This window comes from Ictalurus furcatus, chromosome 4 (genome assembly GCF_023375685.1).
Source record: "Ictalurus furcatus strain D&B chromosome 4, Billie_1.0, whole genome shotgun sequence".
Taxonomy (NCBI): domain Eukaryota; kingdom Metazoa; phylum Chordata; class Actinopteri; order Siluriformes; family Ictaluridae; genus Ictalurus; species Ictalurus furcatus.
The window spans coordinates 12,930,001-12,945,239 of NC_071258.1; the positions used below are offsets into that span (position 1 = coordinate 12,930,001).

General features: G+C 37.5%; 1 protein-coding gene across 1 annotated transcript in view; it reads left to right on the top strand.

The window, feature by feature from the left end:
• arih1 (ariadne ubiquitin-conjugating enzyme E2 binding protein homolog 1 (Drosophila)) overlaps nt 1-15,239 on the top strand; it is a 28,125-nt gene that overhangs the window by 5,472 nt on the left and 7,414 nt on the right. The window contains exons 4-7 of the mRNA XM_053623030.1: nt 3,224-3,316; nt 3,900-3,955; nt 10,891-10,957; nt 11,170-11,276. Coding sequence (XP_053479005.1) covers nt 3,224-3,316; nt 3,900-3,955; nt 10,891-10,957; nt 11,170-11,276 — 323 coding nt within the window. The remainder of the gene's footprint in view (nt 1-3,223; nt 3,317-3,899; nt 3,956-10,890; nt 10,958-11,169; nt 11,277-15,239) is intronic.

The window sequence follows — 15,239 nt, forward strand, 5'->3', positions numbered from 1 at the left end:
AGGTGTGTGAAATGTAGGGGTGTACGTACTTTTTCCATGTGACTGATCTTTTTTTTGTTTTGTTCTTAAATAGTGGAAAATTACTACAAAATGTCAATTGTATGTGCTATTTGATAGTGTATCACCTTTATTAATAGGCACTGTTTCAAAGAGGATCAAATGTTTGCTTGTCCAAATATAAAAAAATTAATAATAATTTCCATGGGGTGTACTTATTTTTTCACATGACTGTATACTACTTTTAATGTCTGAACACAACACACAATATTATTCCATTGTGGTTAAGTGTGTTTAAAAAAAAAAAAAAAAAAAAAAAATTCCAAAGAAATAAAAGTTGATCTTTTTACCTTTCATGAATATACAATAAAATGAACAAACTGTATCTCACACCCAGTATTTTTTAGCTTTGTAGCAGTACCACATACTGTGACATAATGCCTTGTGGTGTTTTTAGTCACACATGATGAAGCCCTTTTGTAAAGTAGCCGGTGTAATAGAATACTAAAGACAACAATTTTTGCACCACACACTCGGCTATCTCATATACTTGACCTGATTCATAGAGATGCTTGATTTCTTAACACATCATTTGTGGAGTTATGTGTTCAAGTAGGGCTGGGCTATAAGACAAAAATATAATATCATGGTACTTGGGGATATTTCTACTATACTTGATATGTATCACAGTATATAATTTAGCTAACAAACTGTCAACAAAACAGTAGTAAAATATAAACAAAAAAATTATTTATCACAATACCGATATTCTATCGATATATTGCCCAGCCCTACTTTCAAGCCTTGAAAGTAGGGCTGGGCAATATATCGATAGAATATCGATATGACTATTAAACCTCAGTGTTCTTGAATTCTGGGTTGGGAATCAAGCATTCTCCAGTTGTATTTTTTACCAAAATCCTTTCAAGGCTTGAAAGTAGGGCTGGGCAATATATCGATATCGATATATTGCCCAGCCCTACTTTCAAGCCTTGAAAGGATTTTGGTAAAAAATACAACTGGAGAATGCTTGATTCCCAACCCAGAATTCAAGAACACTGAGGTTTAATAGTCATATAACATGGTAAAAAGCCAGCAAGATTCATTATTATATGATTTGACAAGTTTCTATTAAGCCTGCAGTGTCAAATAAGTTCTCTTTTGTTTTGTATGGAGGTTGATGTTAGCAGTTGTTGTGGAAAATCTCTCCAAGTCAAAAACTTCCAGACTCAACGGGTTATAGATGTCAAAAATCAAACTTTATTGAAGACACAACAAAGCTGAGACCTCTGCAGATAGTCTGAATGAATATAATCATGGCATGAGTTTTTACACTATCCTGAGACAATGATCTCATTTAGGCGGGGATTACCCCCTTTCTCTTTGTCACAGCTTGAACTTTTGCCACGATTAATTCATTCTTGTCATGTGTTACTTATAATTGTCGCGTGAGCTCAGTCAGATTTTACAATTTTTTTTTTAAACAGTTTATTTTTATAACATTATCATATGCCTAAATTCTGATTTAACATTCTTAATCATTCTTAGTGTTCTACATTGTCAACACTCAGTACGTTTACATGGACAACAATAATCCAATATTAACCAGAATAAGACAATACTCTTTTTAAGAAACTACCATGTAAACAGTGATCATTGATGACCTTAATCCGACTAAAGTCATACTCGAAGTAAACACAAAACGAATTAAGACACATGGAGTGTTCCTAATTTAGTCACATTATCAAAGTGCATTATAGACATGTAAACACCTTAATCACACTATTAACGTCGTGTGGGAGTTTTCACCGCATTTTGCGACAGGACACATACACACACGGCAGTGCTCAAACATTTGATGGCAAACGAGAGCACGGTTGCGTCCGGAACCGCGTACTTACCTGCAGTTTAGTAGGCGAGATACATATATTTCGGAAAGTATGTGTTTTTGGACACAGCCCATAGCATCAAGCAGTCGTCTATTAGCACGTATAGCATGACAAATAATTAACTGCACTTGAAGCTTTCGTAAAATTAAAAATGAAAAGCCCAAAACTATATACGGTACGATAATGAAGACAAACTGTATGTCAATACGTGAAATTATGGAGTGAACGTTGGACGGCGTGGCGTGGGGACGTAATGACATGTACTGTTAATAGTTTTGTGTTCTTTAACATGTAAAACGGAAACATGAAAGGAATATTCTAAAAGCTACTCATGTAAACACCTTAATCACAATATTGTCTTATTCAGAAAAAGGTCCGTAATTAGATTACTGCTGTCCATGTAAACGTAGTCACTGTCAGCAATAACGTTTTCATGACTAAAACGCATCCAGAGTTATTTTAGGCCTCTGGTGGATACAAAACTGTTCTTGTTGATTAGTTCTCATTTTTGATTGAACTTAATGGATTATACAGTAATCATACTCGAATAAAACTTTGTTCAAGAAGAATATTCTGTGCAGTTAGCCCCTTTAGTGTGTCCTTAGTACTGGACATAAGCATATTGGCAGGTAGCAGGTGTTTTCTAAGAGTATGTGAATTGATATGCTACCATTGCAGCATTAAATGCTATGACATCAGTATACCTGGCAGCTAGTTCAATTTACAGTGACTAGAAGAAAAGTCACAGTTTATGGTTACAGCAAGGACCAACTTTCTGTAAGAATATTTTGAGAAGTCGTCAGTGTTCTAATATTTATACTTTGTACAAAGAAATTGTAATTATGACACTTGAGCATTGAAATACACCAATGTAAATTGCAAACAAACACTTATTACGGTGTAAGCTATTTATCCAGCTGTGCTTTAAAATGTATGTTTTGGCATTCGTTTAAACTGTAACGTTCATGTCAAAGCCTTGTTCATTTCCATTTTACTCAACTGCTGCTAATCTTTTACTCAAAGTTGAATAAATTCCATTTTGGAAAAGACATTTCGAGGACGTTTGCTTTTCCCATCAGGTTGATGAAGAGCTTTGATAAATCACGTAGCCAGAAGCATGAAACCACATACTGACAGAATGCTCATGCTTAAAGCTGTGAACTAATTTCCCATAGTGTTTATGGCCATTCAGTAGGAGACAGAGCTGCTTTGTGCTTCCAGGAGATACCAATGTACAAAATTGTGACTTGCTAATTGTAAATGATGCTGGGTAATGTTATAAACCACTGTGTTTGCGTCGAGTGTTTTTTGTATTGATTTATAATTCTTTCTCGCAGTACTTCACTGGTTTGGAATGTGGGCACAAGTTCTGCATGCAGTGCTGGGGCGACTATTTAACCACCAAAATCATAGAAGAAGGAATGGGCCAGGTACTCTCTCTCCCTGTCTTTTTTTCCTCTTTTTAATTGTCTTATCTTAGTCATTTATCTGGTTCCCAACCCTGGTCCCAGAGTACCTCCTGTCCTGGACGTTTTAGTGTTTCCCCTGCTCCTAACACACCCGGACTTCAAGTCCGGAAGGGCTGTTAATTGGCTGATTTGTTGAACCAAGTGTGTTAGGAGCAGGAAAACAATAAACAGGGGTTACTCCAGAACCAGGGTTGGGAACCTGTCCTCTGGACAGTTGTATGTGGTCTTTATGGCTAAGTTTATTTTCCCTCACATACAAAGAGATGTGTCATTGGTGGACTCTTGGGGGGGGGGGGGGGGGGGGGGAAGCACAAGCTTTGTGACAAGGGCGGAAAACTTGTGAAACTGAAGGATCAGCATGATAGCTTTTTCCTTGTCGTAGTATATATGAATATCGAGTTGTGTTCTGAGACAACCATGTTTTAGAAGCAGAGAATCCTACTAAGCCCTCTTGTTCTCTAGTTATCTCTCTGGTGACGGATTGTAAAAATTACCTTTGATTTGCCTTTAAAAAAAAGCCTTTATATCAATGTTCTCATTCCAGACCATTTCCTGTCCTGCACATAGTTGTGATATCCTGGTCGATGACAACACAGTTATGTAAGTGTATGAGCTGTTTATATTACTATATATATTCGAGGTGTGAGGTCAGGTGTTTATCCTGCTCTGGGTCAGGAAGTTTCTTGTGAATTCTCTGGTCATGATCTAAAGCCCTTTGCGGTCAAACTCTTAAGAGAAAAAGGAGTGTGAATATATGCTGGCTGAATGACAAGTTTGTTAGCACAGGGGATAATCTGTTGTCCCACCTTGGTGTAAAGCTCACAGTAATTGTATTAACCTATATTTTGATCTTGCCGTACAGTTATTTGTGTACATGTGTAATCTGAAGAGTGTGTGTAAGAGAAAAAAGCATCAGTGAATAAGTAAAGGTGGTACATTTTCTAGCAGAAACAAATCAACCTTTCATTCTTCTGGTTTTGACTTCTTTTGATATCTGCCTAATTTTAAATTTCTAATACTCATGAGAATTAATGAATGAATATTTGGTTATCTACTAAGATTTGAAAAAAAAGCATCTTCAAATATAATAGTGAAATAACATTTTAAACACATTTACATTGGGATAAATAAGTATTGGACGCATCAACATTTTTTTTCAGTAAATATATTTCCAATGAGGTTATTCACATGAAATTTTCACCAGGCATCAGTATTAACTCAAGAAATCCGCAAATATAAAGAATTCACAACATGAAAGTCCATAAATAAAGTTATGTGTAATAAAGTGGAATGACACAGGAAAAAAGTATTGAACACACTAACTGAAATTTATTTAATACTTAGTGAAGAAGCCTTTGTTTGTAATGACCACTTCAAGACGCTTCCTGTACGAAGAAATTAATCGGCAGCATAATTCAGGTGATTGACTAGGCCATTCTAACACCTTGATTTATTTTCTCTGAAACCAATTGAGAGTTTCCTTTGCTGTATGCTTTGGATTGTTGTCCAGCTGGAAGGTCCACCCACGTCTCATCTTCATCATCCTGGTGGATGGCAGCAGGGAAAGGTTCGCCATTCATTGTTCCTTCAATTATATGAAGTTTGCCAGTACCATGCGATGAAAAACAGCCCCCCACCATGATGCTTCCACCTCCAAACTTCACTGTTAGTGTAGTGTTTTTAGGGTTATGTGCAGTGCCATTTCTTCTCCAAACATGGCCTGTAGTATGACAGCCAAAAAGTTAAATTTTGCTCTCGTCTGACCAAACTACACTCTCCCAGTATTTCATAGGCTTTTCCAAATGAGTTGTAGCAAACTTTAAATGAGCTTCGACATGCCTTTTCTTTAGTAATGGAGTCTTGCAGGGTGAGTGTGAGCAGTGGAGTGCATTGCTTACTGTTTTCTCTGTGACGATGACACCTGCTGCCTCTAAGTGTTTCTGGAGCTCTTTCGGAGTGGTCCTTGGCTCTTGGGCTACTCTTCTGATTATTCTTCTGACTCCCTGGTCAAAATACTTGTGAGGAGCTCCTGTGCATAGCTGGTTGATGACGGAGTGATGTTGCGTCCACTTGTGGATAATGGCCCCAATGGTGTTTACTGGAGGATTCAGAAGTTTTGAAATATGTCTGTATCCAATTCCATCAATATGTTTTGCACCAATAAGGTTGCGAAGGTCTTGGGAGAGCTCTTTGCTTTTACTCATCATGAGATGTTTCTTGTGTGACACCTTGGTAACTAAAAGTCTTTTTATAGACCATCAATTTACTAACCCAGCTGATATTAATTTGCACAGATAGGGGGTATTATTACTTACGGATTTCAGCTGGTTCCTTGTCTTACCTTGCCTTGGAGAACTGCTTTTTCTTTGTGTGTTCAATACTTTTTACCTGTGTCATTCCCCTTTATTACACACAACGTTATTTATGGACTTTAATGTTGTGAATTCTTTATATTTCCAGATTTCTTGAGTTAATACTGATGTCTGGTTGAAAACCTCCCTTTTTTTCCTGCAGCTTGTCATGTTACTGAGAAACTGCAAACCCCTCTGTCCAGAAGATGTTAGCCACAGCTTTGCCTCTAGCTGTTACAAAGTGCTGACAATGGAGAGTCTTTTCCAAAACACAAAATTAATGTCTCCTTACAAATGATCAAATATGATTTGCTTTTTTTAATTTATTTTTTTAAATCCCATTATGTGGAGCATCCACCAAAGAAGTGCCTGTGAATTAGCTGTTACTATAGAAACTATAACATGTTTGAGTAGAAACCTGTTATTTGTGTGGTAGCTGAAATATTGTAAGAGCTGCTGTTATAGAAAATTAATTAACATCATCTGACAAATCAGATTTGAGAATTCAGCAGCACCATGGAATAAAGAGAAATGAGTAGAAATTAGACACACAGCCCTACTACATACATTCAGTAAATGTAAATGCGTGCTGAAGGCAGTTAAAATTCAAACTTGGTGAAAGATCTGTCACAGTGTAGGTGTGGAAATCTCATTGACTTAACAAATCAGTGTATGTGTCAATGCATGTTTACTTTGATCTGTCAGTACAGATACAGTGCATCCGGAAAGTATTCACAGCGCTTCACTTTTTCCACATTTTGCTATGTTACAGCCTTATTCCAAAATGGATTAAATTCATTATTTTCCTCAAAATTCTATAAAATGCAATACCCCATAATGACAATGTGAAAGAAGTTTGTTTGAAATCTTTGCAAATTTATTAAAAATAAAAAACAAAAAAGCACATGTACATAAGTATTCACAGCCTTTGCTCAATACTTTGTTGAAGCACTTTGGCACCAATTACAGCCTCAAGTCTTTTTGAGTATGATGCTACAAGCTTGGCACACCTATTTTGGGGCAGTTTCTCCCATTCTTCTTTGCAGGACCCTTCAAGTTCCATCAGGTTGGATGGGGAGCGTTGGTGCACAGCCATTTTCAGATCTCTCCAGAGATGTTCAATCGGGTTCAAGTCTGGGCTCTGGCTGGGACACTCAACGACATTCACAGAGTTGTCCTGTAGCCACTCCTTTGTTATCTTGGCTGTGTGCTTAGGGTCGTTGCCCTGTTGGAAGAGAAACCTTCACCCCAGTCTGAGGTCCAGAGCGCTCTGGAGCAGGTTTCAGGTTTTCATCAAGGATGTCTCTGTACATTGCTGCATTCATACTTCCCTTGATCCTGACTAGTCTCCCAGTTCCTGCCGCTGAAAAACATCCCCACAGCATGATGCTTCCACCACCATGCTTCACTGTAGGGATGGTATTGGCCAGGTGATGACTGGTACCTGGTTTCCTCCAGACATGACGCTTGCCATTCAGCCCAAAGAGTTCAATCTTTGTTTCATCATGGTTTGAGAGTCCTTCAGGTGCCTTTTGGCAAACTCCAGGTGGGCTTTCATGTGCCTTTTTCTGAGGAGTGGCTTCCGTCTGGCCACTCAACCATACAGGCCTGATTGGTGGAGTACTGCAGAGATGGTTGTTCTTCTGGAAGGTTCTCCTCTCTCCATAGAGGCATGCTGGAGCTCTGTCAGAGTGACCATCGGGTTTTTGGTCACCTCCCTGACTAAGGCCCTTCTCCCCGATTGCATAGTTTGGCCAGGCGGCCAGCTCTAGGAAGAGTCCTGCTGGTTCCAAACTTCTTCCATTTACGGATGATGGAGGCCACTGTGCTCATTGGGACCTTCAATGCTGCAGAAATGTTTCTGTGCCCCTCCCCAGATCTGTGCCTCGATACAATCCTGTCTCGGAGGTCTACAGACAGTTCCTTGGACTTCATGGCTTGGTTTGTGCTCTGACATGCATTGTTAACTGTGGGACCTTTATATAGACAGGTGTGTGCCTTTCCAAATAATGTCCAATCAACTGAATTTACCACAGATGGACTCCAATCAAGTTGTAGAAACATCTCAAAGATTATCAGTGATGTACCTGAGCTCAATTTCGAGTGTCATGGCAAAGGCTTTGAATACTTATGTACATGTGCTTTTTTGTTTTTTATTTTTAATAAATTTGCAAAGATTTCAAACAAACTTCTTTCGCGTTGTCATTATGGGGTATTGTATTTGTAGAATTTTGAGGAAAATAATGAATTTAATCCATTTTGGAATAAGGCTGTAACATAACAAAATGTGGAAAAAGTGAAGCGCTGTGAATACTTTCCGGATGCACTGTATATACAGGTTATAATTACTAAACCAGTAAATGAAGGCACAGAAATGAACGCTCCACATAAGAGCAGAGATTAGTGTAAAATTTATATCATGTGCAAACCCAATCTAGCCTTAGGGTTAGGTTTAGGCTGAGGTGTTTTGGGACATCAGGTAAATTAGGGCAGTTAAATTTAGCAGTAACTCTGACGAGCATCAAACAGGTAGTTGATCCCAAATGTTTTGAGGTTGGAAAATTACTGTTTTGTGTGTGTGTGTGTGTGTGTGTGTGTGTGTGTTTGGGGGGGGGGGGGGGTTCTATAAGGTTATAAAATTCACATGGCTAATATATTATATGATTAATAAATAATCTGTAATCAATGATTAAATTATGAACATATGTACATGATTTCAACCAGTGTTCTGCTTATTTTGTTACAGTAGTACATGTCGTGTGTGTGTGTGTGTGTATTATACATGCATGAAATGTACTACTGTAACAACTTAAGTAGAACACTGGTTCAAATCATGTACATATGTTCATAATTTAATCATTGATTACACGTTATTTATTTATTAAAGAATGACACATCATAATTTAATTCATAGTTGCTTTTAATAATATGGAATGCCAAAAATCCAAGTTACTTCCTGTTATCTCTAACATTTATAGTAGCTATAAACAGTCTTTCATTTACCAGCCTCTTTTTTCCCCCCTCCCTATTAAAGTTAATATACCAAAAAAACTCAGCTTGTCGTGTTCTCAAAAAAAAACATAAAGCAAAGTCTGTTGTAGTTTGCTACTTTGACCCGAGTTGTATGGAGCATTTTTGGAGCTGTATAATCTCTCTCTTATCTCGCTGGCTTCTAATCCAGCTGCCTGCTCTCGCCTGCGTGAGGAGTAAAAACCACCTGCTCCTGAGACTTTGTTATTGTGCACACCTCTAATTTGCGCAACACAACAGTTCTGCTTTTTGCATCAGAGTATTGCCAGGCATGGCTTTACTTTTTCATACTTTCTCATTGACTTCAATGGGCTTAGGGCATAACGAATAACGAACTAAATAGTTATTTCAGTATTCAAATACTGGCTCCTCAAATGGTTAACTGAGTGTTCAAATACTGTTCATATCCCTCATAGACATAACTGTGCACACACATCTTTAGCAATATATTCTATAATAGCTGCTTCTGTTATTAAGCTAGGCCTGATACTAGACCTACAGGTCCCTCCAAAAGTATTGTAATGGCAAGGACAATTCTTTTGTGTTTGCTATACACTGAAAACATTTGGGATTGAGTTGACATCACCAACAACCTCCAAAGGACAGAGGAGAAAGTATCACAGTCCACTGTTCGAAGAAGAGTAGAAATATAGAGGCCATACCACAGGAGGCAACCAACTCATCGGCATTAAGAATCAGAAGGCCAGAAGAATCAGAGATTAGAGTTTGCAAAGAAATGAATGAAGTCTTCTGAAACATTCTGTCTGCCAATTTACAGAGAAATCCATCCAATGTAATTGGGAGAAACCTCATTTAGCAGCAAGACAATGACCAAAAAGTACAGACACACTCACACGCACAAACAAACAACAGCTGAAAGAAGCAGCAGTACAAGCCTGAAAAAAGCAACACAAAAGAAGAATGCAACAGTTTGGTGATGTCACTGGGTTTCCAGCTTGATGCAGTTATTGTGAGCAAGGGATATGCAACCAAATATTAAGTGTTTACTTTAAAACTATTTATTCCTATATTTCTGCTCACCTAAAAGTTGGGTGGTCTGCCACAAAAAGTGCCATATATATATATATATATATATATATATATATATATATATATATATATATATATATATATATATATATAAATAATGTATGTGTATATATGTGTTTGTGTGTGTATGTATGTATGTGTGTGTATATATATATATATATATATATATATATATATATATATATATATATATATATATATATATATATAAAACGCACATATAGATATAAATATCAGGAAAAGCTGAAATTCTGATCCATTGTCTCATATTCATCTTTTGATCTCAAACACAAATGTCTTCAGTGTATAGCAAAAACAATAGAATTGCCCTTGCCATTCCAATACTTTCAGAGAGGCCTGTAAATGACCTGGGCCTATCCATAGTACTTTATTTTTTTGCTTTTTAAAGATGCTTACAAACAATGAACCCTTTTTGTAACCTAGCCAGTGTATTGGTACACTAAAACATTTATCTGTACTTGACAGAGTATTTACAGATGTTTGATGTCTTTCAAACATTTAATTTGTTAAGTTCAAGGTTTGAAATTATTTCTTTAGATTAGTCATTTGATAGATTAGACATTTGGGCAAGTAAAGTATAAAAAATGAACAGGTAAATTCATCATAAACAAATCAGACTTTTTACATTTTGTTTTTTACAACTTGTAAATACTTTTTCTTTTAATCTGGATGCATTATTTAAAATCCTATTTGAATGCACTATATTGTGTATATTCTGAGCTACAGGTAAATTTTGAGTTGGGTCAGTAAATATTTTGGCAAAGCACCAAAATATGGTATTGGTACATGTCATGCAAACTGTTACCTTGGTTTTTAAGTAGATTCAGTGAAGTATTTTTTAAGGGTAGTTAAGAACAGACTTTTGATTATGACCAGTTCATGACAGGAAACTTCTTTGTACATCAGGTAAGGCAGGAGGCAGGACTTTGACCTAAAAAAAAAGAATTTCTTTGGAAAGATCTCAGGAAATCAGCAGACAATGGCTGTATAATGCTTCATTCTTTATATTATCTATTCTTTTTAATCGGCAGCTAAAGGGTCCAGTAGGCAAAATAACATAATTTTCTGTATGACTTTTTCCAGGCGACTGATAACAGATTCGAAAGTGAAGTTGAAGTACCAACATTTAATAACTAATAGTTTTGTAGAGGTAAGTGCATCAAATTTTTTCCTTGTTTTTATCCGAGCTTACCTGAGTTAACCTCAGAATAGAGAAGACTTAAAATGGTCATTTTTAACATCTTGTTTGAATAGATATGCAAAATCTTATTTTGCATATGATTGCATGCATGCAAATGACCTTATTCCGATTTGTTTGAAATTGTGCAAATTTTAAACCCTCTCCTTTTACTTTCTGTGCAGTGCAATCGACTGTTAAAATGGTGTCCCGCTCCGGACTGCCATCATGTAGTCAAAGTCCAGTACCCCGATGCCAAACCTGTTCGCTGCAAGTGTGGCCGGCAGTTCTGGTAAGAGGCCTCTGAGCTCCACATATTACATTATCTGATAAAACCTTTGCATTGCTGTAGCTGGCTCCAGTATCGAGCGAAGCGCCTGACTGACCGAAACTCAAGAGTTCCCTTTCCCATCCCCACTAACCCTCTGCTACCTTTTCTACTCATCACAACTTACTGTTTAAAGTTTCCTCCTTAATCCCTCTAACTGGAACAGTACACTGGAATAAAGCGATTTACCTGCCGTGGCCTGCCTCCACTCTCTCACAGATTACTGCTAACGTCACCGTTTTAAGTTGGCTTTTATGTTTTGAAGATTATCATCTTGGAGGACAATGCAGATGCTGAGAGAATTCTTTTCTAAACCTTAGTAATCATTTGTTGACTCAAACGTTGTATTGGCCCCACGTTTGAATCATCGCTGCATCATTTTGAACTGATCACTGAGCAGGCGGTCACCCGCAGAAACGCACATCTTGTTATATGTTTAGGCTGTTTGATTATACTGAAGTTATAATTATACAGAAGTTATACAGACGTACAGTGCTGTGAAAAAGTATTTGCCTGATTTCTTCTGTTTTTGTCTACATCTCATACTAAATAGTTTTAGATCTTCAAACGAAAAACAACATAAAATAAAGACACCTGAGTAACACACAATACAGTTTTTATTTATTTATTTTTATTGAAGCAAAAAAGTTATCCAACAGCTATCACCAATGTGAAAAACTAATTGCCCCTGAAACTTAAGATCTGGTTGTGCCACCTTTAGCGGCAATAACTCCCTCAATTACTGCAACTTTCCAAGATGTGTTTTGATCAAATTCAGACGAGCCTTAATGTTCTTCTGGGTCAGCAGTTGTTTTCACCTCGCCACTCTTCCATGGATGCCATTTGTGCCCAGTGTCTTTCTGATAGTGGAGTCATGATCAGTGACCTTGATTGATGCAAGAGAGGCCTGTAGGTCCTTTGATGTTGTCCTTGGCTCTTTTGTGAGTTGCTGGATGAGTAGCTGCTGTGCTCTGGGAGGAATTTTGGAAGGTCGACCACTTCTGGGAAGGTTCACTACTGTGCCGAGTTTTTCCATTCTTTGGAGTCACAGAGCCTTTGAAATAGCTTTGTAACCCTTCCCAGCCTGATGTATTTCATTCACCACCTTCATCATTTGTGGAATTTCTTTCAACTTTAGGCATAGTGTGTTACTGGGTAAGACCTTTAACCAACTTCATGCTGTTGAAAAAGTTCTATTTAAGTGTTGATTTGATTGAACAGGGTTTGCAGTAATCAGGCCTGGTTGCCTCTAGTCATGCTGAACTTCATTATGAATGCAGTTTCTTAGCTTTGGGGAATTGGTAACTATGGGGGCAAATACATTTTCACACAGGCCCAGTTGGTATTGGATAACTTTTTTTTGCTTCAATATATAACATTATCATTTAAAAATATATTTTGTGTTTACTCTGGTTGCCTTTGTTTTAATTTTTGAAACAATTTACTATGAGGCACACAAACAGAAGAAATCAAATACTTTTTCACAGAACTATATACAGTGTCCTCCACTAATATTGGCGCCCTTGGTAAATATGAGCAAAGAAGGCTGTGAAAAATTCTTTTTTTTTTTTTTTTTTTTTTTTTAACCTTTTGATCTTTTGTTTAAAATAATTCTCAGAAATGCTCTTCTCTCATGGATATCAAACAACTGCAAACAAACAGGTTTATCAAAAAAGATTTCTTTGTTAAATATAGGTGTGTAACAATTATTAGCTGTGTCAGTACCCTTTTAGTCAGTACTTTGTGCTACCTCCCTTTGCCAAGATAACAGCTCTGAGTCTTCTCCTATAATGCCTGATGAGGTTAGAGAATACATGGCAAGGGATCTGAGACCATTCCTCCATACAGAATCTCTCCAGATCCTTCACATTTCGAGATCCACGCTTTTGGACTCTCCTCTTCAGTTCACCCCACAGGTTTTCTATGGGTTTCAAGTCAGGGGACTGGGATGGACATGGCAGGACCTTGATTGTGTGATCAGTAAACTATTTTTGTGTTGATTTTGATGTATGTTTTGGATCATTGTCCTGCTGGAAGAGCCAACCATGGCCCATTTTAAGCTTTCTGGCAGTCAGGTTTTCATTTAATATCTATTGATATTTGATAGAGTCCATGATGCCATGTATCCTAACAAAATGTCCAGGTCCTCTGGCAGAAAAACAGACCCAAAACATAAAAGAGCCACCACCATATTAAACCATGTGCATGAGGTACTTTTCCATATGGCTACCTCTCTGTGTGTGCCAAAATCACCTCTGGTGTTTATTGCCAAAAAGCTCTATTTTAGTTTCACCTGACCATAGAACCCAATCCCATTTGAAGTTCCAGTAGTGTCTGGCAAACTGAAGATGCTTGAGTTTGTTTTTGGACGAGAGTAGAGGCTTTTTTCTTGAAACGCTTCCAAACAACTTGTGGAGATGTAGGTGACTTCGAATTGTAGTTTTGGAGACTTTCTGACCCCAAGGCGCAACTAAGAAGCAGAAGCCTTGTCACATATTTGTCACATACATTACAGCACAGTGAAATTCTTTTTTTCGCATATCCCAGATTGTTAGGAAGTTGGGGTCAGAGTACAGGGTCAGCCATGATACGGCGCCCCTGGAGCAGATAGGGTTGGTGGTGCTGGGGCTTGAACCAACCTTCTGATCAGTATCCTTAATCCTTGAGCCACCACTGCCCAACTAACTACTGCAATTCTCCAGCTGTGATCCTTGGAGATTTTTTTCGGCCACTCAAACCATCCAGTCTTTGGCCACTCAAACCACTGTCTCAACTCACACTGCTTTGAGACAATATAGACTAGATAGTTGTTTAGAACATATTGACCTGGCGGTGGAAATGGGCATTTTCAATACTTGTGCTATATTCTTATAGCCACTTCCCATTTTGTGAAGCTCAACAACCTTTTGCAGCACATTACAGCTATATTCCTTGGTCTTACCCATTGTTATGAATGACTAAGGGAATTTGGCCTATGTATTACCTCATATGTATACTCCTGTAAAACAGGAAGTCATGGTTGAACAATATCCTGTTCCTAGTCACCCAGGTGTACTAAAATAAATGTAAAATATCGGTGGGAATATACTTCAAATATATATTTATTCATATGAATTCATTAGGGTGCCAATAATTGTTGCACACACCGATTTAACAAAGATATATTTTGTGTTGTGTTTGCAATTGTTTGATATCCATCAGAGCAGAGTATTTTTATGAACGTTGTGAACAAAAGATCCAAAGGTTAAACAATACAGACAGTTTTTTCACCGATTTTTTTGGCACTGTACATGGTGTATAAATGTATATTGTGGCCAGTTTGAGTTCAAATTCTTGGCAGACAAAATCATCAAGTCCTTAAATTCCTGAGCGCTGATAACGGCTTTACGAAGTCCATTGTGTTCAATCCAAAGACAAAACTTAATAGCAGTAAAGTCCTTGGTTGGTCTGTATGCATATGATCTGTCTTTTATCTTCATTTTTGCTCTGCATGTGTTTTAGTGGGAGGTGATTGCCTGCTGTACTTGAATTAAATGCTCACAGAAGCATTGTAACCGGTGCAAAAATAATAAATACCCCTTAAACCTTTTGCCACGCTAATAAACTTTATTTGATCATATGCAGTGGTTGCATTTTTATAATAGGAATTCTATCTCTTTTCAGTGGGAAATCGCTGAATGGCTTTTCCCCCCATTTTTATTAAACTGGACCAAATTTGCAATATTCTGACCACTGATCATTCTTCCTTGCTTAATTATAGCTGAAATGGTTTCAGGTAATCTTACACTACTTTCTAATTAAGAGCATAACATTATGTACACTGTTCTATAAAATCTGTTGATCATGCCGTCTCATACACACAGTTGAGGCGGTTATGCATCTCAGCAGATCAGAAGTTGAAAAGAGATTTCCATGAAAGCATTTTGA